The following is a 26,837-nucleotide window of genomic DNA, read 5'->3' on the forward strand; positions in this document are numbered from 1 at the left end:
TTTACATTCACATCTGATGTATTGCTACTGAAGAAACACTTTTTGTCACCTCACTTTCACAGCACGTGACAGAAAGTTTTCCTGAAAAATAGTTGCGAAGTGTGCTTCGAAAGGATACACACGATACAGTCTGTGTAATCATAATCAGTTCAATGCAGTGAATTATAGCATCTGTTGGTCACCCAGATTGTCTTTACATTTATGGAGTAAATCACCTTGCTCCAGAAATATCCATTTCAATTCGCAGCCCCGCCCTCCAAAGAATTAACATTATGTAAAGAGGCCCCGCCTTTTCTGAGCCGCGTCCAATTGAAACCCACCTCATGTAAATAACCACGCCTCCAATCCCGCCTGGTCCAATGGAAGCTGCCTGTGTGCCAGCCCAGCTGGGTCGGTGTTTGTGCGACTCAATGAATGAATGAATGAATGAATGAAAAGTGCCGGGAGCCAGTGATGGAGAGAAGGGGAGAGATGGAGTGATGCAGGGCTGGAGAGAGGGGGAATTAAAGCTTGGAACAGCCTGCCAGAGAAAGCACAGTGAGAGAGAGAGAGAGAGAGAGCTGGAATAGAGACTGCTTTAACCCACAACAGCAAGGGGGGAAAGTTGAGTTGATGGTTTGAAGAGTTTAAAGAGTTTGGAGACCAGCTGAAGATGGAATGATGCAGATTGTTGTTGGGAGCAGCAGAGATGAAGGGGCGCTGATGCCAGTAGGATGGATGAAGATGGGCATCGCTGCGAGGAATGGCATGTAGGACCTTATACCAAGCCAGCCTGTCTACTTCGGGTGCCGGCATCGGGAGGATCTTCCACAAACTCCTGGCCATGTTCTCCCTCTTCGCCCTCTCGCTTTTCTGCTTCTATTTCCTCGCCGGCTGCTGTGACTCCATCCCTCTGGAGCCCAGCCGCCAGGAGCTCGGCTTGAGCCGGCAGCTCCAGGCGGAAGGACGGCGGGGAAGGGTGGCGACGGTCCAGCCCAGCGAGGAAGAACCCTCGTCCGGATCCTACACCTCGGCCGGCCCGGACGGGGCTGAGCCTCAGCTGGGCAGCGGGGCTCCGGAGGCGGCGGCGGCGGGACGGCCACCCGCGACCCGAGCGCTCAACGGGACGGGCAAAACGGGCAGCCGCTGGTGGTGCGCTCTCCGGCGGCTGCCCGAGGCTCTCATCATCGGGGTGAAGAAGGGAGGGACCCGGGCTCTGCTGGAGTTCATGCGGCTGCACCCGGCAGTCAGGGCGCTGGGAGCAGAGCCGCACTTCTTCGACCGGCATTACGGGAAGGGGCTGCAGTGGTACAGGTAAGAGAGAGGTGGGGGTCGAGGTGCAATCAGAGCCCTCTCCCCCGTAAAGGAGGGGAGAGGTGGGGAGCAAAGTGCTGAGAGAGACCGGTGAGAATCAATAAGAGCGAACTCCACCAGAGCAGGGACAGAGATACCCCAAACCCTCAGAGCAGAGACAGAGATACCCCGAACCCTCAGAGTAGGGACAGAGATACCCCAAACCCTCAGAGCAGAGACAGAGATACCCCGAACCCTCAGAGTAGGGACAGAGATACCCCAAACCCTCAGAGTAGGGACAGAGATACCCCAAACCCTCAGAGTAGGGACAGAGATACCCCAAACCCTCAGAGCAGAGACAGAGATACCCCAAACCCTCAGAGTAGGGACAGAGATACCCCGAACCCTCAGAGTAGGGACAGAGATACCCCGAACCCTCAGAGTAGAGACACAGATACCCCAAACCCTCAGAGCAGAGACAGAGATACCCCAAACCCTCAGAGCAGAGACAGAGATACCCCAAACCCTCAGAGTAGAGACAGAGATACCCCAAACCCTCAGAGTAGGGACAGAGATACCCCAAACCCTCAGAGCAGAGACAGAGATACCCCAAACCCTCAGAGTAGGGACAGAGATACCCCAAACCCTCAGAGTAGGGACACAGATACCCCAAACCCTCAGAGTAGGGACAGAGATACCCCAAACCCTCAGAGTAGGGACAGAGATACCCCAAACCTTCAGAGTAGGGACAGAGATACCCCAAACCCTCAGAGTAGGGACACAGATACCCCAAACCCTCAGAGTAGGGACACAGATACCCCAAACCCTCAGAGTAGGGACAGAGATACCCCAAACCTTCAGAGTAGGGACAGAGATACCCCAAACCCTCAGAGTAGGGACAGAGATACCGCAAACCCTCAGAGCAGAGACAGAGATACCCCGAACCCTCAGAGCAGAGACAGAGATACCCCAAACCCTCAGAGCAGAGACAGAGATACCCCGAACCCTCAGAGTAGGGACAGAGATACCGCAAACCCTCAGAGCAGAGACAGAGATACCCCAAACCCTCAGAGCAGAGACAGAGGTACACTGAACCCTCAGAGCAGAGACAGAGATACCCCGAACCCTCAGCGCAGAGACAGAGGTACACTGAACCCTCAGAGCAGGGACAGAGATACCTCAAACCCTCAGAGCAGGGACAGAGATACCTCAAACCCTCAGAGCAGGGACAGAGATACCCCGAACCCTCAGAGCAGGGACAGAGGTACACTGAACCCTCAGAGCAGAGACAGAGGTACACTGAACCCTCATAGCAGGGACAGAGATACCTCAAACCCTCAGAGCAGAGACAGATACCCCGAACCCTCAGCGCAGAGACAGAGGTACACTGAACCCTCAGAGTAGGGACAGAGATACCTCAAACCCTCAGAGCAGGGACAGAGATACCCCAAACCCCTCAGAGTAGGGACAGAGAGACTCTGAACCCTCAGCGTAGGGACACAGAATCCCAATACTCCAGATACATTACCTCGCAAACACAAATACAACTGGGCGCTCTTCACTTCATATCGACCTGTGTTCGGAAAGGGTCAGAGATGGAGAAAGGTATCTATTTACATCAAAACTCTACACAAGCTATTACTCGGAGCCACTCATAACCCATATATATGTATAATTATCTATTTGCAGTCTAACAGTCCCATTTACAGTCAGTATCTGTGACCATTTGTCTCTGTTTATCTATTTATCATATCACATTATTAGCTACTCCTGTAAATTGTCTATTAATCTGTGTAACTATTGCTGTACAATCGTTTGCTGTGCCGATCGATCTATCCAGATACTGTATCATCTATCTATATATTTACTCTCTACCCACCTATCTCACGATCTTCCTATTAATATCTCGCTCCATCTGCCCGCATGCTCTGAGGGTTCAGAGTATCTGTATCGTTCTCTCTCTCTATCCACCTCTCTTCCTCTCCCCATCTATAATCTTCTTCTTGTCCATTATCTATCTGATCGCCCAGTGTATCTGCACTTTATTTTAAGCCTCTCTCTCCTCTGCACGGGTTCAGCTGAACCTTGAGATCAGTCTGTCCTGCGCTTTCTGATCTGTCCAAAGATGCCCCCCAGCCCCCGCTCCTTGTCCCGCCAGGTCCTGCCCACTCGCACCGAACCCCTCTGGTCGGCTCTCTGCGCCCGTGGAACCGGGGAAGGGAAGAACACCGAGAAACCGGGGAAAGTGTTTAAAGTCGTTGCCTGTTTTTTTCTCGGCTGGTAATGGGGTTAAGGGCTAAAAGCTGTAGCATATTTATCCCATGCAACAACAACAAAAAAAACCAGGGACTGAATTGACTCGCTCTTGTCAGGTGTGGGTGTTAGATTTACACAGAATTAAATAGAATCTACAGCAGGGAAACAGACCGTTCGGCCCACCTGGTCTATTCTGGTGTTTCTACTCTCCGTGAGCCTCCTCCAACTCCAATTCCCTCCCCACCCTGCCCCATCCCTCTTGTGTGCATCACGCCATCCCCTGAAATGCACCACCGCTCTCTGCTGGGAATGCTCCAGCCAGTCCCACATTCTCACCCTCTGCTGTTTGATGGGAGTTGCAGGCGATTCTAATAAAACAGGAGGGGGGGGCGGTGGCGGAGAGACTCGCCCCGTCTAAGGTGTAGTTACCTCTACTCCAACACCGAGACAGGGGGGTGGATGTCTGTAACAGGAACGTGTTGCAAAGGTACAGCAAAAGACAGTGTTCAGCTTTGTCCCGAGTTTAGCAGAACTGGGACAGTCCTCATTGTGAGCTCATTTCGTCTTAAACCCGATTTAAAACAGAGCCTTTTAAACCCGTATGACCAGAAAGCTACATCCCGGATCCTCATAGTGCGGGTCCGCTTCACATGTTTAAACCACTAACTATTACCGCGCAAGTGTTTTTAAACGGGACCCGGTAACAAAGCTGAGGGCTGACTTCAAGCAGATCTGCGGAACTGGCTGACTGTAAATACCAAAGTCTGGTGGAAGGGCAATGTGTTCAGTGACGTCCCCCTTGTCTCGCTTCTGATCAGCACTGACTGAAATGGAAATATTCTGGGCCGCAATCAAATGTCAATTTCAATTCACCATCTTTAACCACCTCTTAACTGGGCTTTATTATTATTTTTGTTATTCGCCCGATTGTCAATGCACATCACACCGAAAACCCGTGACAAACGGCAAGTTATCTGCAGTTTGAAGCCCACACTAACTCTGTATTTAATGGATTGCACACAGCGCCCGGGGGGGGATTTCACTGGGATCAAGCGGGCGATGGGCCTTTCTGCAGTATTTATATCATGCACGGTGCATTAGTTGGCATGAAGTCTAGTCCCCCACCCCTGAGATCTACTGATATCCGCGAGCCACAGATTTAAGGAAAGTGCCGCATAAATATTTCAAGAGACAGGCCATCACCCCTTGCTTGCTACATGTTAATGGTTTCTGCATGCAGACACAATGTAGATATAATATTATCATTTGTGTGTGCAGGCGGTTGTAAAAGCAGCGGCCGTGTTTAGGTTCCCGCACTGTTGTGTCACACTTTAAGTTGCGAAGGTAAAACTGAATCTTTGGAAGATTTGACACCTTCATTCACAACTTTAAAGAGGACACGTCGGCGCCACCTGGCGGCGCCTCATGTTGTCATTGTGCTGCTCTCAGCTTCGACCACACTGGGCTCACCGACCACAGCTTATTTTACAATGTGTGGCACCGTATAACTTTTTTTTAACAATCTTTATTTAAAGAACTCTATTAGATATTTTTTGCACTTTATTATTAGCATGCAGTCCTTGTGAATATTCAGTCAATCCCAACTGAGACCCCTGAATGTGTGACAGCCCCTCAAACTGCAAGACCACAGAGAAAGAGAGATGGGAGAGGGGAAAAAATGAAAAACAAAAGGGAGAAGGCTTGATTTGTTTCATGTCCTTTCAAAGATTAACCCTCAGGGTGACATTTACACATTAATATCAGTTCAACATTGTCTTACTTTGTAAATTGAAATTGTTTCCCATTTTAAGGGTTAAGCACATACCAGTTGTTTGAAACAACCTGCCTTTATGTTTGAACATTAAAAGTAAAAATACAGTCAAGTGTGCACACACAACCCTGATAGAAGGTAATCCCAAATTATTTACTGATTGACAACCAAATCTGTCTTGCATGTTGGCAAAGGCACAGCTGTCCTGTTATTACTAACTAGAAATATTATATAATATCATTGCGCTTCGGATTTTCAAAACCCCACAGTTCTGTAGATGACCGACTCACAAAATCAGCTGTGGGAGGCACTGAGTGGAGGATTGGGCTCATCAGAGGGGAGGAGGGGAAGGGGGGGTGGTTGGAATCAGCAGGAGAGTCGCCCTGGGCCAGCTTCAGGCATCTCCTAGCAACGGGCCTATGAAGGAGGATTGGCAGAGGCCTGGGGAGCAGGTTTTTGGCACTTTGCAGCTGTGTGTGGTGAGGAATCAGTGGGCATGTGTCATGTCAGTAGTAGGTGACTTTGTTGAGCATTGTGGTGCCATATGCCATCCACAGAAGGGCAATGAAACTCTTGACACTGTTACAGCAAAAACAATGAGCAGTTAATTATGGGGAAGTCATGCGTCCAGTATATATTAGAATAGAATAACTGAGGAGGGTGGAGCAGTACGTGGTAACCACATTTATTGTCACGTTTGGGGCCTGGTTTGAATTTTTGGCTGGACTGATGGGATGAAAGAATCTCTTTTCTTTCCGCTGCAATGCAATGCATTTAACCAACCTCAAGCCAGTTCCTGGTTGTCTCAAGTCCATGGTGCAGAGCTGCTCTCAATGTAATACCAAGGAAGGGTTAAAAAAAAAATAATTCTGACCTGGCACATGATTGAAAATCTGGGCAATTCTAGACGGTGATTTTGTGTGTGTGGAATTTTTACCCCCCCCCTTAAATTGGCAGTACCAGTCAAAGACCGCTGGCATGGTAATACAAATGATGCAGTAAGGGGTTCCCGTGGGGCTTGGAGCACTGGTCAAGGTACTGTTCTCTGCATCTTGCTATATTCATCGTCGCTGGGTCAAAATCCTGGAACTCCCTCCCTAATAACACTGTGGGAGTACCTTCACCACACGGACTGCAGCGGTTCAAGAAGGTGGCTCACCACCACCTCCTCGAGGGCAATTAGGGATGGGCAATAAATGCTGGCCTTGCCCGCGATGCCCAGATCCCATGAACAAAAAAAACAAAAAAAATATTACAACATGACTGAGGAGCTGGCACTATAAGTGCAAAACTAATCTGATCTAAAATAAGCCTAAGTGTCCTGGCTGGCGATAGTAATGGATGCCAGTTTAATGTGGTTCCATAACTTTGCCCAGTATTTGGCGCAGTTGTTAATATATTTATTTTAAGTGAGTTGATGTTCCTGGCCAGTTTGAAAATTTGAGAATTCATTAAAAAAAATCTGGTAATTAAAAAAAAAATATGCTACCAGTAAAAGTGACCATGAAGCTGTCGGATTGTCATAAAGGTCCAGCTGGTTTACTCATGTGCTTTTTAGGAAAGGAAATCTGCCTTCCTTACCCGGTCTGGCTTATACATGACTCCAGTTCCACACCAATGTGGTTGACTCTCAACTGCTTTCCGAAGTGGCCCAGCAAGCCACTCAGTTGTATCAAACCGCTACAAATAATTCCACACAAGACTTGCAGCGGTTCAAGAAGAAGGCGGGCCACCACCACCTTCTCAGGGCAACTAGGGAAGGGGCAATAAATGCCGGCCTTGCCAGCGACGCCCACATCCCGAGAACAAATAAAAAAGAAACAATTTTTAAAAGCGGACAAAAGAAAACCGGGTCCATGTTGTCAAGAAGAAAAGTTTCGTCTCCAACAGACTTTTTAATCCTGCTTGAAGACTGTGGTTTATACCAGCGTAGGATGGGAAATTAACATCTCCCAGTTGGAGAGCCTATTTATATACAATTGTGTTACTGTGCAGAGGATGTGTCTTTACTGAATGTGAAATTCATGTGAATGCACCCACTCTTGTTTGATGAAATATAGGGACGTGTCACCTATCTATCTATCTATCTATCTATCTATCTATCTCTCTATCTCTCTATCTCTCTATCTCTCTATCTCTAGCTTATCTCTCTCTAGCTTATCTCTCTCTAGCTTATCTCTGTCTTATCTCTCTCTGTCTTATCTCTCTCTGTCTTATCTCTCCCTGTCTTATCTCTCTCTGTCTTATCAATTCAATTCAATTCAATTCAATTCAATTCAATTCAATTCAAATGCTTTATTGGCATGAAAGTTTACAGAGAACCATATTGCCAAAGCTTACATAGCAAAAAGGTACAGTTTTCCAACATTCTGTAGGTGTCAATCGATTTGACATTTGTTGGGTACATACAATATTACTTTTAAACAATATTAATTTTAAACAGTCTTTGTACTTCATTTGGTACGTTCAATATTAATTTTAAACAGTCTTAATTTTAAACAGTCCTCAGGTTGTGACATGTTGTTACGTATTTGGCCCCAAGGTATGGTCTGTCTCCTTCTCCCAGGACTAATCTCAATTTTGACAGGTCTCTCTCTATCTCTCTCTCTATCTCTCTCTATCTCTATCTCTCTCTATCCCTCTCTATCTCTATCTTATCTATCTCTATCTCTATCATCTCCATCTCTATCTCTCTCTTATCTCTCTCTATCTCTCTCTATCTCTCTCTCTCTCTCTCTCTCTCTCTCTCTCTCTCTCTCTCTCTACCTCTACCTCTATCTCTCTCAGTTCAGTTCAGTTCAGTTCAGTTCAGTTCAAATGCTTTATTGGCATGAAAGTTTACAGAGAACCATATTGCCAAAGCTTACATTGCAAAAAGGTACAGTTTTCCAACATTCTGTAGGTGTCAATCGATTTGACATTTGTTGGGTATATACAATATTACTTTTAAACAATATTAATTTTAAACAGTCTTTCTACTTCATTTGGTACGTTCAATATTAATTTTAAACAGTCTTACTTTTAAACAGTCCTCAGGTTGTGACATGTTGTTACATATTTAGCCCCAAGGTATGGTCTGTCTCCTTCTCCTAGGACTAATCTCAATTTTGACAGATCATCCAATTCCTTGAAATCTGGGGTTGTTTGGCTTAGCTTGTTGAATAATATGTTTCTTGATGTGTTGAATTTTTCGCATTTTAGGAGGAAATGCATTTCTGTTTCAACCTCGCCAGCCAGACATTGATCGCATATTCTATTCTCTCTAGGCTGCCAGGATTTCTTGTATCTGCCTTTTTCAATTTCCAGTTGGTGGTCGCTTAGTCTGTACCTGGTGAGGGTCTGTCTCTGTTTTGTGTCTCTGATGGTCGTGAGGTAGTCAGCCAGTTTATATTCTCTTTTTAGGGCCCGGTAACATTCTAATCTGCTTTGGCTTTCGGTTATTTTGTTCCAATGTTCCAGGTAGGTTTCTTTGCATTTTTTAATGATTTGGTTCACTCGGATTGGTGTTTGGACGGCTGTGTTGGTCTGGGGCTGGTCAGGGTCCGGCTGAGTACTTAGTTTCAGTAGCAGCTGACTCAGGGGACTCTTTTCTGGGTTTAGCTCTTGGGTCTGAAAGGCTTTGAAATAAAGGGTGTCTGGGGAGCTAGATTTGAGGTGATTTAGGAAGTTTAGTGCTCGTTTTTGGATGTTTATTATCAGTGGGTATCTGCCTAGTTCGGCTCTGCATGCATTTGTTGGCGTTTTTCTTTGGGTGCGAAGGATGCTTCGGCAGAATTCTGCATGTAGGGCTTCTATTGTGTGTTTTTCCCATTTAGTGTAGCTTTGGTGATTTAGCGGGCCCCATACTTCACTACCGTACAGTGCAATGGGCAGGATTATGCTGTCAAAAATTTTGAGCCAGATTTTGATTGGGATTTGGATGTTGTAGAATTTTCTTTTTATTGCATATAGGGCTCTTCGGGCTTTTTCTTTTAGTGCATTCACTGCTATGCTGAAGCTCCCTGATGCTGTAATAGTTAGACCAAGGTAGGTGTAGCTCATAGTGTGTCCTATAGTGGTATCACTGAGGGTAAACTGGTATTTGTTTTCCTGACATCTGGGTCTTTTCTGAAAAATCATGATGTTGGTTTTCTTTAGATTTACTGTTAGAGCCCAATTTTGGCAGTATTTGTCGAGTAGGTCTAGTTGTTGCTGTAATCCCTGTTCTGTGGGAGACAGCAGAACCAGGTCGTCCGCATAGAACAGGGACTTCACTTCTCCATCCAGGAGACGGAGACCTGGTGACTCGCTTTGCTCCAGCATGTCTGCTAATTCATTTATGTATATGTTGAACAGGGTCGGGCTCAAATTGCAGCCCTGCCGGACGCCTCTTCTCTGGGTGAAGAAATCGGTGCGTTTGTCTCCAATTTTGACCCCGCATTTGTTTTTCAGATACATTGATTTAATAAGGTCATAGACTTTGCCCCCTATTCCACACTGAAGAAGTTTATAATAGAGCCCTTCGTGCCATATAGAGTCAAAGGCTTTCTTGAAGTCGATGAAACAGGCGAATATTTTCCCATTTTTTGTTTGGTGTTTATGTTTTTCAATGAGGGTGTGAAGGGTATAGATATGGTCGGCGGTGCGGTGTTTTGGAAGAAAGCCTATTTGGTTTTTTCTGAGGATATTATGTTTGTTAAGAAAATCAAGTAATCTACTATTTAGAATACTGCAGAATAACTTCCCTAGACAACTGTTGACACAGATGCCGCGGTAGTTATTTGGGTCTGATTTGTTTCCACTTTTATATATGGGGGAGATTAGTCCTTGGCACCAGAGATATCTCTCTCTATCTCTATCGTCTCTATCTCTCTCTATCTCTATCTCTCTCTCATCTCTATATCTCTCTATCTCTCTCTATCTCTATCGTCTCTATCTCTCTCTATCCCTCTCTCTCTATCTCTCTCTATACCTATCTCTCTCTATCTCTATCGTCTCTATCTCTCTCTATCTCTATCTCTCTCTCATCTCTATATCTCTCTATCTCTCTCTATCTCTATCGTCTCTATCTCTATCTCTCTCTATCCCTCTCTATCTCTATCTTATCTATTTCTATCTCTATCTCTATCTCTATCATCTCCATCTCTATCTCTCTCTTATCTCTCTCTTATCTCTCTCTTATCTCTCTCTATCTCTCTCTCTCTCTCTCTCTCTCTCCCTCTCAACCTCTACCTCTATCTCTCTCTATCTCTCTCTATACCTATCTCTATCTATCTCTATCGTCTCTATTTCTATCTCTCTCTCTCTATCTCTATCTCTCTCTCTCTATCTCTATCTCTCTCTATCCCTCTCTATCTCTCTCTCATCTCTATATCTCTCTATCGCTCTCTATCTCTATCGTCTCTATCTCTATCTCTCTCTTATCTCTCTCTATCTCTATCTCTCTCTATCTCTTATCTCTCTCTATCTCTATCTCTATCTATCTCTATCTCTATCTCTCTCTATCTCTCTCTATCTCTCTCTATCTCTCTATCTCTATCTCTCTCTATCTCTTATCTCTCTCTATCTCTATCTCTATCTATCTCTATCTCTATCTCTCTCTATCTCTCTCTATCTCTCTCTATCTCTCTATCTCTATCTCTCTCTATCTCTATCTCTCTCTATCTCTCTATCTCTATCTCTCTATCTCTCTCTATCTCTATCTCTCTATCTCTCTCTATCTCTATCTCTATCTATCTCTATCTCTCTCTATCTCTCTCTCTCTCTATCTCTCTATCTCTCTCTATCTCTCTATCTCTCTCTATCTCTCTCTATCTCTCTCTACCTCTCTATCTCTATCTATCTCTATCTATCTCTATCTATCTCTCTCTCTATCTATCTCTATCTCTATCTCTATCTCTCTCTATCTCTATCTCTCTATCTCTCTCTATCTCTCTCTATCTCTATCTATCTCTATCTCTATCTCTATCTCTCTCTATCTCTATCGTCTCTATCTCTCTCTATCTCTATCTCTCTCTATCTCTCTCTATCTCTCTCTATCTCTATCTCTCTATCTATCTCTCTATCTCTCTCTATCTCTATCTCTCTCTATCTCTCTCTATCTCTATCTCTATCTCTACCTCTCTCTCTATCTCTCTATCTCTACCTCTCTCTCTATCTCTATCTCTACCTCTCTCTCTATCTCTATCTCTCTCTTATCTCTCTCTATCTCTATCTCTACCTCTCTCTCTATCTCTTATCTCTCTCTATCTCTATCTCTACCTCTCTCTCTATCTCTTATCTCTCTCTCTATCTCTTATCTCTCTCTATCTCTATCTCTACCTCTCTCTCTATCTCTATCTCTCTCTTATCTCTCTCTATCTCTATCTCTACCTCTCTCTCTATCTCTTATCTCTATCTCTATCTCTATCTCTATCTCTACCTCTCTCTCTATCTCTATCTCTATCTCTCTCTTATCTCTCTCTATCTCTATCTCTACCTCTCTCTCTATCTCTATCTCTATCTCTATCTCTATCTCTATCTCTCTCTTATCTCTCTCTATCTCTATCTCTACCTCTCTCTCTATCTCTTATCTCTCTCTATCTCTATCTCTACCTCTCTCTCTATCTCTTATCTCTCTCTATCTCTATCTCTACCTCTCTCTCTATCTCTTATCTCTATCTCTATCTCTATCTCTCTCTATCTCTATCGTCTCTATCTCTGTCTCTCTTATCTATCTCTGTCTTCTCTATCTCTCTCTCTCTCTCTCACCCTATCTCTCTCTATCTCTCTCTATCTCTCTCTATCTCTCTCTATCTCTCTCTATTTCTCTCTATCTCCCTCTATCTCCCTCTATCTCTCTCTATCTCTCTATCTATCTCTATCGTCTCTATCTCTCTCTATCTCTCTCTATCAGTTCAGTTCAGTTCAGTTCAGTTCAGTTCAAATGCTTTATTGGCATGAAAGTTTACAGAGAACCATATTGCCAAAGCTTACATAGCAAAAAGGTACAGTTTTCCAACATTCTGTAGGTGTCAATCGATTTGACATTTGTTGGGTATATACAATATTACTTTTAAACAATATTAATTTTAAACAGTCTTTCTACTTCATTTGGTACGTTCAATATTAATTTTAAACAGTCTTACTTTTAAACAGTCCTCAGGTTGTGACATGTTGTTACATATTTAGCCCCAAGGTATGGTCTGTCTCCTTCTCCTAGGACTAATCTCAATTTTGACAGATCATCCAATTCCTTGAAATCTGGGGTTGTTTGGCTTAGCTTGTTGAATAATATGTTTCTTGATGTGTTGAATTTTTCGCATTTTAGGAGGAAATGCATTTCTGTTTCAACCTCGCCAGCCAGACATTGATCGCATATTCTATTCTCTCTAGGCTGCCAGGATTTCTTGTATCTGCCTTTTTCAATTTCCAGTTGGTGGTCGCTTAGTCTGTACCTGGTGAGGGTCTGTCTCTGTTTTGTGTCTCTGATGGTCGTGAGGTAGTCTGCCAGTTTATATTCTCTTTTTAGGGCCCGGTAACATTCTAATCTGCTTTGGCTTTCGGTTATTTTGTTCCAATGTTCCAGGTAGGTTTCTTTGCATTTTTTAATGATTTGGTTCACTCGGATTGGTGTTTGGATGGTTGTGTTGGTCTGGGGCTGGTCAGGGTCCGGCTGAGTACTTAGTTTCAGTAGCAGCTGACTCAGGGGACTCTTTTCTGGGTTTAGCTCTTGGGTCTGAAAGGCTTTGAAATGAAGGGTGTCTGGGGAGCTAGATTTGAGGTGATTTAGGAAGTTTAGTGCTCGTTTTTGGATGTTTATTATCAGTGGGTATCTGCCTAGTTCGGCTCTGCATGCATTTGTTGGCGTTTTTCTTTGGGTGCGAAGGATGCTTCGGCAGAATTCTGCATGTAGGGCTTCTATTGTGTGTTTTTCCCATTTAGTGTAGCTTTGGTGATTTAGCGGGCCCCATACTTCACTACCGTACAGTGCAATGGGCAGGATTATGCTGTCAAAAATTTTGAGCCAGATTTTGATTGGGATTTGGATGTTGTAGAATTTTCTTTTTATTGCATATAGGGCTCTTCGGGCTTTTTCTTTTAGTGCATTCACTGCTATGCTGAAGCTCCCTGATGCTGTAATAGTTAGACCAAGGTAGGTGTAGCTCATAGTGTGTCCTATAGTGGTATCACTGAGGGTAAACTGGTATTTGTTTTCCTGACATCTGGGTCTTTTCTGAAAAATCATGATGTTGGTTTTCTTTAGATTTACTGTTAGAGCCCAATTTTGGCAGTATTTGTCGAGTAGGTCTAGTTGTTGCTGTAATCCCTGTTCTGTGGGAGACAGCAGAACCAGGTCGTCCGCATAGAACAGGGACTTCACTTCTCCATCCAGGAGACGGAGACCTGGTGACTCGCTTTGCTCCAGCATGTCTGCTAATTCATTTATGTATATGTTGAACAGGGTCGGGCTCAAATTGCAGCCCTGCCGGACGCCTCTTCTCTGGGTGAAGAAATCGGTGCGTTTGTCTCCAATTTTGACCCCGCATTTGTTTTTCAGATACATTGATTTAATAAGGTCATAGACTTTGCCCCCTATTCCACACTGAAGAAGTTTATAATAGAGCCCTTCGTGCCATATAGAGTCAAAGGCTTTCTTGAAGTCGATGAAACAGGCAAATATTTTCCCATTTTTTGTTTGGTGTTTATGTTTTTCAATGAGGGTGTGAAGGGTATAGATATGGTCGGCGGTGCGGTGTTTTGGAAGAAAGCCTATTTGGTTTTTTCTGAGGATATTATGTTTGTTAAGAAAATCAAGTAATCTACTATTTAGAATACTGCAGAATAACTTCCCTAGACAACTGTTGACACAGATGCCGCGGTAGTTATTTGGGTCTGATTTGTTTCCACTTTTATATATGGGGGAGATTAGTCCTTGGCACCAGATATCGGGAAAACAGCCTGAGCGTAATATGATGTTGAATAGTTTGAGTATCGCACCCTGCATCTCCATATTGCTGAACTTTAGCATTTCATTTTTGATGTTGTCTGGGCCACAGGCTTTCTTTAGGTGGAGAGATTTTGTTTTTGTGGCCAGTTCTTTCCATGTGATTGGGGAGTCTAGAGGGTTTTGGTTGTCTTTAATTGTTGCTTCTAATGTGTGGAGTTTTTCTGTGACCTGATGTTGACTTGGGTTTGTTTTGTTTATTGGGATGTCTTTGTAGAGGTTTTCAAAATGTGTTCTCCAGATGTCGCCATCTTGGATTGGTAATGCTTGCAATTGTGTTGTACTCAGGTTATTCCACATTTCCCAGAATTGTTTTGGATTGGTGGAGGTTTCAATTTCTTCGAGTATTTTGTGGGTATAGTTTTGTGTTTTGTTCCTAATGGTGTGTTTATATCTTTTGAGGGTTTCATTGTATCTAGCACGTAGGTCCGGATTGTTTGGTTGCCGATGCTTTTGGTTTGATATTTTTCTCAGGTCTTTTCTGGCATTTTTGCATTCGTGGTCAAACCATTTCATATTTTTATTTTGTCTTTTGTGATGCTTCCTCTTCTGTTTCACGAGGTCGGCTTTTACAGCTGCCTCATGGAAGATCATATTTATATCCTCTATGGCCGTGTTTACACCATCTCTGGTGATCTCATATAGATTTTCTTTAAATTTTGAAATTTTACTTGTGAGATCAGGTGAATTTAGTGCTGTGATGAATTTATCTCCACTGTCTGGGGCCCATCTGTATGTCTGGTTTATTTTATGTAGCTTACTGTGTTCCTTTTTTGTGTCTGTAGTTTGGGCAGAAAGTTTAAGGTACACATTTATTTGGTTATGGTCTGAGAGGGGGGATTGCTGCCTGACAGTGAATGCGTTGATATCGCAGGGGTCCAGGTCAGTGATTGTATAGTCCACCACACTAGACCCAAGAGTTGAGGAGTATGTGAGTCTCCCTAGGGAGTCCCCTCTGAACCTACCATTAACTATGTACAGGCCTAAGGCTCGGCAGAGTTGCACTACCTCCCTACCGCTTTTATTTATTTCACGATCAAGGTTGTTCCGATTTGCGATGGCTGGTGTGACATCTAAAGGGGTCTGGCTAAACACATGGTTGTTTCCCTGTGGGTCTATGAAGTCAGGTTCACAACCGGTCCTTGCATTTAGGTCCCCACATATTATCACCTTTCCTTGGGCCTGGAAATGGCTGATTTCCATGTGGAGAGTATCAAATAACTCCTCTTCGAAATATGGCGAATCTATTGGAGGTATGTAGATCGCACATAAGTAAACATCTTTTTTTGCTATTCCTATATTTTTATCTAGTTTTAGCCATACGTGTGATTTCCCCTCTCTATCTCTCTCTATCTCTCTCTATCGCTCTCTATCTCTATCTATCTCTATCGTCTCTATCTCTATCTCTCTATCTATCTCTATCTCTATCTCTATCTCTCTCTATCTCTCTCTCTATCTCTCTCTCTATCTATCTCTATCTCTCTCTATCTCTATCATCTCTCTATCTCTATCTCTCTCTATCTCTATCTCTCTCTATCTCTCTCTATCTCTCTATCTCTCTCTATCTCTCTCTATCTCTATCGTCTCTATCTCTATCTCTATCTATCTCTATCTCTATCTCTATCTCTCTATCTATCTCTATCTCTCTCTATCTCTATCTCTCTCCATCTCTATCTATCCCTCTCTATCTCTATCTCTCTATCTCTATCTCTCTCTATCTCTATCTCTATCTCTATCGTCTCTATCTCTATCTCTATCTATCCCTCTCTATCTCTATCTCTCTATCTATCTCTATCTCTATCTCTATCTCTATCTCTCTCTATCTCTATCTCTATCTCTATCTATCCCTCTCTATCTCTATCTCTCTATCTCTATCTCTATCTCTATCTCTATCTCTATCTCTATCTATCTCTATCTCTATCTCTATCTCTATCTCTCTCTATCTCTCTCTATCTCTATCTATCCCTCTCTATCTCTATCTCTCTATCTCTCTCTATCTCTCTCTCTCTCTATCTCTCTCTATCTCTCTCTATCTCTCTCTATCTCTATCTCTATCTCTATCGTCTCTATCGTCTCTATCTCTCTCTATCTATCTCTATCTCTCTATCTCTATCTATCTCTATCGTCTCTATCTCTATCTCTCTCTTATCTCTCTCTATCTCTATCTCTATCTCTCTCTATCTCTATCTCTCTATCTATCTCTATCTCTATCTCTATCTCTATCTCTCTCTTATCTCTCTCTATCTCTATCTCTATCTATCTCTATCTCTATCTCTATCTCTATCTATCTCTATCTCTATCTCTATCTCTATCTCTCTCTTATCTCTCTCTATCTCTATCTCTCTCTATCATCTCTCTATCTCTATCTCTCTCTATCTCTATCTCTCTCTATCTCTCTCTATCTCTCTATCTCTCTCTATCTCTCTCTATCTCTCTCTACCTCTATCGTCTCTATCTCTATCTCTATCTATCTCTATCTCTATCTCTATCTCTATCTCTCTATCTATCTCTATCTCTCTCTATCTCTATCTCTCTCTATCTCTATCTATCCCTCTCTATCTCTATCTCTCTATCTCTCTCTATCTCTATCTCTATCTCTATCTCTCTCTATCTCTATCTCTATCTCTCTCTATCTCTATCTATCCCTCTCTATCTCTATCTCTCTATCTCTATCTCTATCTCTATCTCTATCTATCTCTATCTCTATCTCTATCTCTATCTCTATCTCTATCTATCTCTATCTATCCCTCTCTATCTCTATCTCTCTATCTCTCTCTATCTCTCTCTATCTCTCTCTCTCTCTATCTCTCTCTATCTCTCTCTATTTCTCTCTATCTCTATCTCTATCTCTATCTCTATCGTCTCTATCTCTCTCTATCTCTCTCTATCTCTCTCTATCTCTCTCTATCTATCTCTATCTCTATCTATCTCTATCTCTCTCTCTATCTCTATCGTCTCTATCTCTATCTCTATCTATCTCTATCTCTATCTCTATCTCTATCTCTCTATCTATCTCTATCTCTCTCTATCTCTATCTCTCTCTATCTCTATCTATCCCTCTCTATCTCTATCTCTCTATCTCTCTCTATCTCTATCTCTATCTCTATCTCTCTCTATCTCTATCTCTATCTCTCTCTATCTCTATCTATCCCTCTCTATCTCTATCTCTCTATCTCTATCTCTATCTCTATCTCTATCTATCTCTATCTCTATCTCTATCTCTATCTCTATCTCTATCTATCTCTATCTATCCCTCTCTATCTCTATCTCTCTATCTCTCTCTATCTCTCTCTATCTCTCTCTCTCTCTATCTCTCTCTATCTCTCTCTATTTCTCTCTATCTCTATCTCTATCTCTATCTCTATCGTCTCTATCTCTCTCTATCTCTCTCTATCTCTCTCTATCTCTCTCTATCTATCTCTATCTCTCTATCTCTATCTATCTCTATCGTCTCTATCTCTATCTCTCTCTTATCTCTCTCTATCTCTATCTCTATCTCTCTCTATCTTTATCTCTCTATCTATCTCTATCTCTATCTCTATCTCTATCTCTCTCTTATCTCTCTCTATCTCTATCTCTATCTATCTCTATCTCTATCTCTATCTATCTCTATCTCTATCTCTATCTCTATCTCTCTCTTATCTCTCTCTATCTCTATCTCTCTCTATCTCTATCTCTATCTCTCTCTATCTCTCTCTTATCTCTCTCTATCTCTATCTATCTCTATCTCTATCTCTATCTATCTCTATCTATCTCTATCTATCTCTATCTATCTCTATCTATCTCTATCTATCTCTATCTCTATCTCTATCTCTATCGTCTCTATCTCTATCTCTCTCTTATCTATCTCTGTCTTCTCTCTCAGTTCAGTTCAGTTCAGTTCAAATGCTTTATTGGCATGAAAGTTTACAGAGAACCATATTGCCAAAGCTTACATAGCAAAAAGGTACAGTTTTCCAACATTCTGTAGGTGTCAATCGATTTGACATTTGTTGGGTACATACAATATTACTTTTAAACAATATTAATTTTAAACAGTCTTTCTACTTCATTTGGTACGTTCAATATTAATTTTAAACAGTCTTACTTTTAAACAGTCCTCAGGTTGTGACATGTTGTTACATATCTCTATCTCTCTCTGTCTCTTTCATCTCTATCTCTATCTCTCTCTATCTCTATCTCTCTATCTCTCTCTCTCTATCGTCTCTATCTCTATCTCTCTATCTCTCTATCTCTATCTCTATCTCTATCTCTCTATCTCTCTATCTCTCTATCTCTCTCTATCATCTCTATCTCTATCTTATCTATCTGTATCTCTATCCATCTCTCTCTATCTCTATTGTCTCTCTCTTATCTCTCTCTCTCTCTCTCTCTCCCTCTCTCCCTCTCTCTCCCTCTCTCTCCCTCTCTCTATCTATCTCTATCTCTCTCTATTTCTATCATCTCTATCTCTCTCTATCTCTATCTCTATCGTCTCTATCTCTCTCTCTATCTCTATCGTCTCTATCTCTATCTCTCTCTTATCCAATTCCAATTCCAATTAAAATGCTTTATTGGCATGAAAGTTTACAGAGAACCATATTGCCAAAGCTTACATAGCAAAAAGGTACAGTTTTCCAACATTCTGTAGGTGTCAATCGATTTGACATTTGTTGGGTACATACAATATTACTTTTAAACAATATTAATTTTAAACAGTCTTTGTACTTCATTTGGTACGTTCAATATTAATTTTAAACAGTCTTAATTTTAAACAGTCCTCAGGTTGTGACATGTTGTTACATATTTGGCCCCAAGGTATGGTCTGTCTCCTTCTCCTAGGACTAATCTCAATTTTGACAGATCATCCAATTCCTTGAAATCTGGGGTTGTTTGGCTTAGCTTGTTGAATAATATGTTTCTTGATGTGTTGAATTTTTCGCATTTTAGGAGGAAATGCATTTCTGTTTCAACCTCGCCAGCCAGACATTGATCGCATATTCTATTCTCTCTAGGCTGCCAGGATTTCTTGTATCTGCCTTTTTCAATTTCCAGTTGGTGGTCGCTTAGTCTGTACCTGGTGAGGGTCTGTCTCTGTTTTGTGTCTCTGATGGTCGTGAGGTAGTCTGCCAGTTTATATTCTCTTTTTAGGGCCCGGTAACATTCTAATCTGCTTTGGCTTTCGGTTATTTTGTTCCAATGTTCCAGGTAGGTTTCTTTGCATTTTTTAATGATTTGGTTCACTCGGATTGGTGTTTGGACGGCTGTGTTGGTCTGGGGCTGGTCAGGGTCCGGCTGAGTACTTAGTTTCCGTAGCAGCTGACTCAGGGGACTCTTTTCTGGGTTTAGCTCTTGGGTCTGAAAGGCTTTGAAATGAAGGGTGTCTGGGGAGCTAGATTTGAGGTGATTTAGGAAGTTTAGTGCTCGTTTTTGGATGTTTATTATCAGTGGGTATCTGCCTAGTTCGGCTCTGCATGCATTTGTTGGCGTTTTCCTTTGGGTGCGAAGGATGCTTCGGCAGAATTCTGCATGTAGGGCTTCTATTGTATGTTTTTCCCATTTAGTGTAGCTTTGGTGATTTAGCGGGCCCCATACTTCACTACCGTACAGTGCAATGGGCAGGATTATGCTGTCAAATATTTTGAGCCAGATTTTGATTGGGATTTGGATGTTGTAGAATTTTCTTTTTATTGCAATCTCTATCGTCTCTATCTCTATCTCTCTATCTCTATCTCTATCTCTATCTCTATCTCTCTATCTCTATCTCTCTCTATCTCTATCTCTATCTCTATCTCCCTATTTCTCTCTATCTCTATCTCTCTATCTCTATCAATTCAATTCAATTCAATTCAAATGCTTTATTGGCATGAAAGTTTACAGGGAACCATATTGCCAAAGCTTACATAACAAAAAGTACAGTTTTCCAACATTCTGTAGGTGTCAAACAATTTCGACCTTCGTTGGGTACATACAATATTAGTTTAAACAATATTAATTTGAACATCGTTGGGTACATTCAGTATTAATTTTGAACAGTCCTCAGGTTGTGACATGTTGTTACATATTTGGCACCAAGGTATGGTCTGTCTCCTTCTCCCAGGATTAATCTTAATTTTGACAGGTCATCCAATTCTTTGAAATCAGGGGTTGTTTGGCTGAGCTTGTCAAATAATATGTTTCTTGTTGTGTTGAATTTTTCGCATTTTAGGAGGAAATGCATCTCTGTCTCAACCTCGCCGGCCAGACATTGATCACATATTCTATTCTCTCTAGGCTGCCAGGATTTCTTGTATCTTCCTTTTTCAATTGCCAGTTGGTGGTCGCTTAGTCTGTACCTGGTGAGGGTCTGTCTCTGTTTTGTGTCTCTGATGGTCGAGAGATAGTCTGCCAGTTTATATTCTCTTTTTAGGGCCCGGTAACATTCTAATCTGCTTTGGCTTTTGGTTATTTTGTTCCAATGTTCCAGGTAGGTTTCTTTGCATTGTTTAATGATTTGGTTCACTCGGATTGGTGTTTGGACGGCAGTGTTGGTCTGGGACTGGTCAGGGTCCGGCTGAGTAGGAGTACTTAGTTTCAGTAGCAGCTGACTCAGGGGACTCTTTTCTGGGTTTAGCTCTTGGGTCTGGAAGGCTTTAAAATGAAGGGTGTCTGGGGAGCTAGATTTGAGGTGATTTAGGAAGTTTAGTGCTCGTTTTTGGATGTTTATTATCAGTGGGTATCTGCCTAGTTCAGCTCTGCATGCATTTGTTGATGTTTTCCTTTGGGTGCGAAGAATGCTTCGGCAAAATTCTGCATGTAGGGCTTCTATTGTGTGTTTTTCCCATTTAGTGTAGCTATGGTGATTGAGCGGGCCCCATACTTCACTACCGTACAGCGCAATGGGCAGGATTATGCTGTCAAATATTTTGAGCCAGATTTTGATTGGGATTTGGATGTTGTAGAATTTTCTTTTTATTGCATATAGGGCTCTTCGGGCTTTTTCTTTTAGTGCATTCACTGCTGTGCTGAAGCTCCCTGATGCTGTAATGGTTAGACCAAGGTAAGTGTAGCTCATAGTGTGTCCTATGATGGTATCACTGAGAGTAAACTGGTATTTGTTTTCCTGACACCTGGGCCTTTTTTGAAAAATCATGATGTTGGTTTTCTTTAGATTTACTGTTAGGGCCCAATTTTGGCAGTATTTGTCGAGTAGGTCTAATTGTTGCTGTAATCCCTGTTTATCTCTATCTCACTATCTCTCTCATCTCTATCTCTCGCTATCTCTATCTCTATCTCCATCTCTCTCTATCTCCCTATTTCTGTCTATCTCTATCTCTCTATCTCTATCTATCTCTATCTCTCTATCTCTCTCATCTCTATCTCTATCTCTCTCATCTCTCTCTATATCTCTATCTCTATTGTCACTCTCTTATCTCTCTCTCTATCTCTCTCTCTCTCTCATCTCTATCTCTATCTCTATCTCTATCTCTATCTCTATCTCTATCTCTCTCTATCTCTATTGTCTCTCTCTCTCTCTCTATCTATCTATCTATCTCTATCTATCTCTATCTATCTATCTATCTCTATCTATCTCTATCTATCTCTATCTATCTATCTCTCTCTCTCTCTCTATCCAATTCCAATTCCAATTCCAATTAAAATGCTTTATTGGCATGAAAGTTTACAGAGAACCATATTGCCAAAGCTTACATAGCAAAAAGGTACAGTTTTCCAACATTCTGTAGGTGTCAATCGATTTGACATTTGTTGGGTACATACAATATTACTTTTAAACAATATTAATTTTAAACAGTCTTTGTACTTCATTTGGTACGTTCAATATTAATTTTAAACAGTCTTAATTTTAAACAGTCCTCAGGTTGTGACATGTTGTTACATATTTGGCCCCAAGGTATGGTCTGTCTCCTTCTCCTAGGACTAATCTCAATTTTGACAGATCATCCAATTCCTTGAAATCTGGGGTTGTTTGGCTTAGCTTGTTGAATAATATGTTTCTTGATGTGTTGAATTTTTCGCATTTTAGGAGGAAATGCATTTCTGTTTCAACCTCGCCAGCCAGACATTGATCGCATATTCTATTCTCTCTAGGCTGCCAGGATTTCTTGTATCTGCCTTTTTCAATTTCCAGTTGGTGGTCGCTTAGTCTGTACCTGGTGAGGGTCTGTCTCTGTTTTGTGTCTCTGATGGTCGTGAGGTAGTCTGCCAGTTTATATTCTCTTTTTAGGGCCCGGTAACATTCTAATCTGCTTTGGCTTTCGGTTATTTTGTTCCAATGTTCCAGGTAGGTTTCTTTGCATTTTTTAATGATTTGGTTCACTCGGATTGGTGTTTGGGCGGCTGTGTTGGTCTGGGGCTGGTCAGGGTCCGGCTGAGTACTTAGTTTCCGTAGCAGCTGACTCAGGGGACTCTTTTCTGGGTTTAGCTCTTGGGTCTGAAAGGCTTTGAAATGAAGGGTGTCTGGGGAGCTAGATTTGAGGTGATTTAGGAAGTTTAGTGCTCGTTTTTGGATGTTTATTATCAGTGGGTATCTGCCTAGTTCGGCTCTGCATGCATTTGTTGGCGTTTTCCTTTGGGTGCGAAGGATGCTTCGGCAGAATTCTGCATGTAGGGCTTCTATTGTATGTTTTTCCCATTTAGTGTAGCTTTGGTGATTTAGCGGGCCCCATACTTCACTACCGTACAGTGCAATGGGCAGGATTATGCTGTCAAATATTTTGAGCCAGATTTTGATTGGGATTTGGATGTTGTAGAATTTTCTCTTTTTATTTTCTCTATCTTCTCTATTTTCTCTATCTCTATCTCTAGTTCAGTTCAGTTCAGTTCAAATGCTTTATTGGCATGAAAGTTTACAGAGAACCATATTGCCAAAGCTTACATAGCAAAAAGGTACAGTTTTCCAACATTCTGTAGGTGTCAATCGATTTGACATTTGTTGGGTATATACAATATTACTTTTAAACAATATTAATTTTAAACAGTCTTTCTACTTCATTTGGTACGTTCAATATTAATTTTAAACAGTCTTACTTTTAAACAGTCCTCAGGTTGTGACATGTTGTTACATATTTAGCCCCAAGGTATGGTCTGTCTCCTTCTCCTAGGACTAATCTCAATTTTGACAGATCATCCAATTCCTTGAAATCTGGGGTTGTTTGGCTTAGCTTGTTGAATAATATGTTTCTTGATGTGTTGAATTTTTTGCATTTTAGGAGGAAATGCATTTCTGTTTCAACCTCGCCAGCCAGACATTGATCGCATATTCTATTCTCTCTAGGCTGCCAGGATTTCTTGTATCTGCCTTTTTCAATTTCCAGTTGGTGGTCGCTTAGTCTGTATCTGGTGAGGGTCTGTCTCTGTCTCTATCTCTATCTCTTATCTCTCTCTATCTCTATCTCTTATATCTCTCTTATCTCTATCTATCTCTATCTATCTCTCTCTCTCTATCTCTCTATCGTCTCTCTCTATCTCTCTATCTCTCTATCTCTCTCTCTCTCTCTCGCTCTTTCTCATCTCTATCTCTCTCATCTCTCTCTCTTATCTCTCTCTTATCTCTCTCTCTCTCTCTCTCTCTCTCTCTATCTCTCTCTATCTCTATCTCTCTCTCTCTCTCTCTCATCTCTCTCTCATCTCTCTCTCATCTCTCTCTCTATCTTTCTCTATCTCTATCTTTATCTCCTATTTCTATCTTTATCTCCTATCTCTCTCTAACTCTCTCTATCTCTCTCTATTTCTATCATCTCTACCTATCTCTATCATCTCTATCTATCTCTATCTCTCTCTATCTCTATCTCTATCTCTCTATCTCTCTATCTCTCTCATCTCTATCTCTCTTATCTCTCTCTATATCTCTATCTCTATCGTCTCTCTCTTATCTCTCTCTCTATCTCTATCTCTATCTCTTATCTCTCTCTATCTCTATCTCTTATATCTCTCTCTTATCTCTCTCTATCTCTTTCTCTCTCTCTCTCTCTTTCTATCTCTATCTCTCTCTATCATCTCTCTCTCTCTCTCTCTCTCTATCTCTATATATCTCTCTCTCTATCTCTCTATCTCTTATCTCTCTCTATCTCTCTCTTACCTCTCTCCAATTCCAATTCCAATTCCAATTAAAATGCTTTATTGGCATGAAAGTTTACAGAGAACCATATTGCCAAAGCTTACATAGCAAAAAGGTACAGTTTTCCAACATTCTGTAGGTGTCAATCGATTTGACATTTGTTGGGTACATACAATATTACTTTTAAACAATATTAATTTTAAACAGTCTTTGTACTTCATTTGGTACGTTCAATATTAATTTTAAACAGTCTTAATTTTAAACAGTCCTCAGGTTGTGACATGTTGTTACATATTTGGCCCCAAGGTATGGTCTGTCTCCTTCTCCTAGGACTAATCTCAATTTTGACAGATCATCCAATTCCTTGAAATCTGGGGTTGTTTGGCTTAGCTTGTTGAATAATATGTTTCTTGATGTGTTGAATTTTTCGCATTTTAGGAGGAAATGCATTTCTGTTTCAACCTCGCCAGCCAGACATTGATCGCATATTCTATTCTCTCTAGGCTGCCAGGATTTCTTGTATCTGCCTTTTTCAATTTCCAGTTGGTGGTCGCTTAGTCTGTACCTGGTGAGGGTCTGTCTCTGTTTTGTGTCTCTGATGGTCGTGAGGTAGTCTGCCAGTTTATATTCTCTTTTTAGGGCCCGGTAACATTCTAATCTGCTTTGGCTTTCGGTTATTTTGTTCCAATGTTCCAGGTAGGTTTCTTTGCATTTTTTAATGATTTGGTTCACTCGGATTGGTGTTTGGGCGGCTGTGTTGGTCTGGGGCTGGTCAGGGTCCGGCTGAGTACTTAGTTTCCGTAGCAGCTGACTCAGGGGACTCTTTTCTGGGTTTAGCTCTTGGGTCTGAAAGGCTTTGAAATGAAGGGTGTCTGGGGAGCTAGATTTGAGGTGATTTAGGAAGTTTAGTGCTCGTTTTTGGATGTTTATTATCAGTGGGTATCTGCCTAGTTCGGCTCTGCATGCATTTGTTGGCGTTTTCCTTTGAGTGCGAAGGATGCTTCGGCAGAATTCTGCATGTAGGGCTTCTATTGTATGTTTTTCCCATTTAGTGTAGCTTTGGTGATTTAGCGGGCCCCATACTTCACTACCGTACAGTGCAATGGGCAGGATTATGCTGTCAAATATTTTGAGCCAGATTTTGATTGGGATTTGGATGTTGTAGAATTTTCTTTTTATTGCATATAGGGCTCTTCGGGCTTTTTCTTTTAGTGCATTCACTGCTATGCTGAAGCTCCCTGATGCTGTAATAGTTAGACCAAGGTAGGTGTAGCTCATAGTGTGTCCTATAGTGGTATCACTGAGGGTAAACTGGTATTTGTTTTCCTGACATCTGGGCCTTTTTTGAAAAATCATGATGTTGGTTTTCTTTAGATTTACTGTTAGAGCCCAATTTTGGCAGTATTTGTTGAGTAGGTCTAGTTGTTGCTGTAATCCCTGTTCTGTGGGAGACAGCAGAACCAGGTCGTCCGCATAGAACAGGGATTTCACTTCTCCATCTAGGAGACGGAGACCTGGTGACTCGCTTTGCTCCAGCATGTCTGCTAATTCATTTATGTATATGTTGAACAGGGTCGGGCTCAAATTGCAGCCCTGCCGGACGCCTCTTCTCTGGGTGAAGAAATCGGTGCGTTTGTCTCCAATTTTGACCCCGCATTTGTTTTTCAGATACATTGATTTAATAAGGTCATAGACTTTGCCCCCTATTCCACATTGAAGAAGTTTATAATAGAGCCCTTCGTGCCATATAGAGTCAAAGGCTTTCTTGAAGTCGATGAAACAGGCGAATATTTTCCCATTTTTTGTTTGGTGTATATGTTTTTCAATGAGGGTGTGAAGGGTATAGATATGGTCGGCGGTGCGGTGTTTTGGAAGAAAGCCTATTTGGTTTTTTCTGAGGATATTATGTTTGTTAAGAAAATCAAGTAATCTACTATTTAGAATACTGCAGAATAACTTCCCTAGACAACTGTTGACACAGATGCCGCGGTAGTTATTTGGGTCTGATTTGTTTCCGCTTTTATATATGGGGGAGATTAGTCCTTGGCACCAGATATCGGGAAAACAGCCTGAACGTAATATGATGTTGAATAATTTGAGTACCGCACCCTGCATCTCCATATTGCTGAACTTGAGCATTTCATTTTTGATGTTGTCTGGGCCACAGGCTTTCTTTAGGTGGAGAGATTTTGTTTTTGTGGCCATTTCTTTCCATGTGATTGGGGAGTCTAGAGGGTTTTGGTTGTCTTTGATTGTTGCTTCTAATGTGTGGAGTTTTTCTGTGACCTGATGTTGACTTGGGTTTGTTTCGTTTATTGGGATGTCTTTGTAGAGGTTTTCAAAATGTGTTCTCCAGATGTCGCCATCTTGGATTGGTAATGCTTGCAATTGTGTTGTACTCAGGTTATTCCACATTTCCCAGAATTGTTTTGGGTTGGTGGAGTTTTCAATTTCTTCTAGTATTTTGTGGGTATAGTTTTGTGTTTTGTTCCTAATGGTGTGTTTATATCTTTTGAGGGTTTCATTGTATCTAGTAC

General features: G+C 41.8%; 1 protein-coding gene across 1 annotated transcript in view; it reads left to right on the top strand.

Annotated features, from left to right (window-relative positions):
- The first annotated feature begins 403 nt into the window (after positions 1 to 403).
- Positions 404 to 26,837, top strand: part of hs3st3l (heparan sulfate (glucosamine) 3-O-sulfotransferase 3-like) — a 197,185-nt gene continuing 170,751 nt past the window's right edge. The window contains exon 1 of the mRNA XM_085963359.1: positions 404 to 1,293. Within this exon, the coding sequence (XP_085819485.1) occupies positions 743 to 1,293 (551 nt within the window). The 5' untranslated portion in view covers positions 404 to 742. The remainder of the gene's footprint in view (positions 1,294 to 26,837) is intronic.

This window comes from Somniosus microcephalus, chromosome 21 (genome assembly GCF_052327205.1).
Source record: "Somniosus microcephalus isolate GS21.2 chromosome 21, FLI_Smic_1.0, whole genome shotgun sequence".
Classification (NCBI taxonomy): domain Eukaryota; kingdom Metazoa; phylum Chordata; class Chondrichthyes; order Squaliformes; family Somniosidae; genus Somniosus; species Somniosus microcephalus.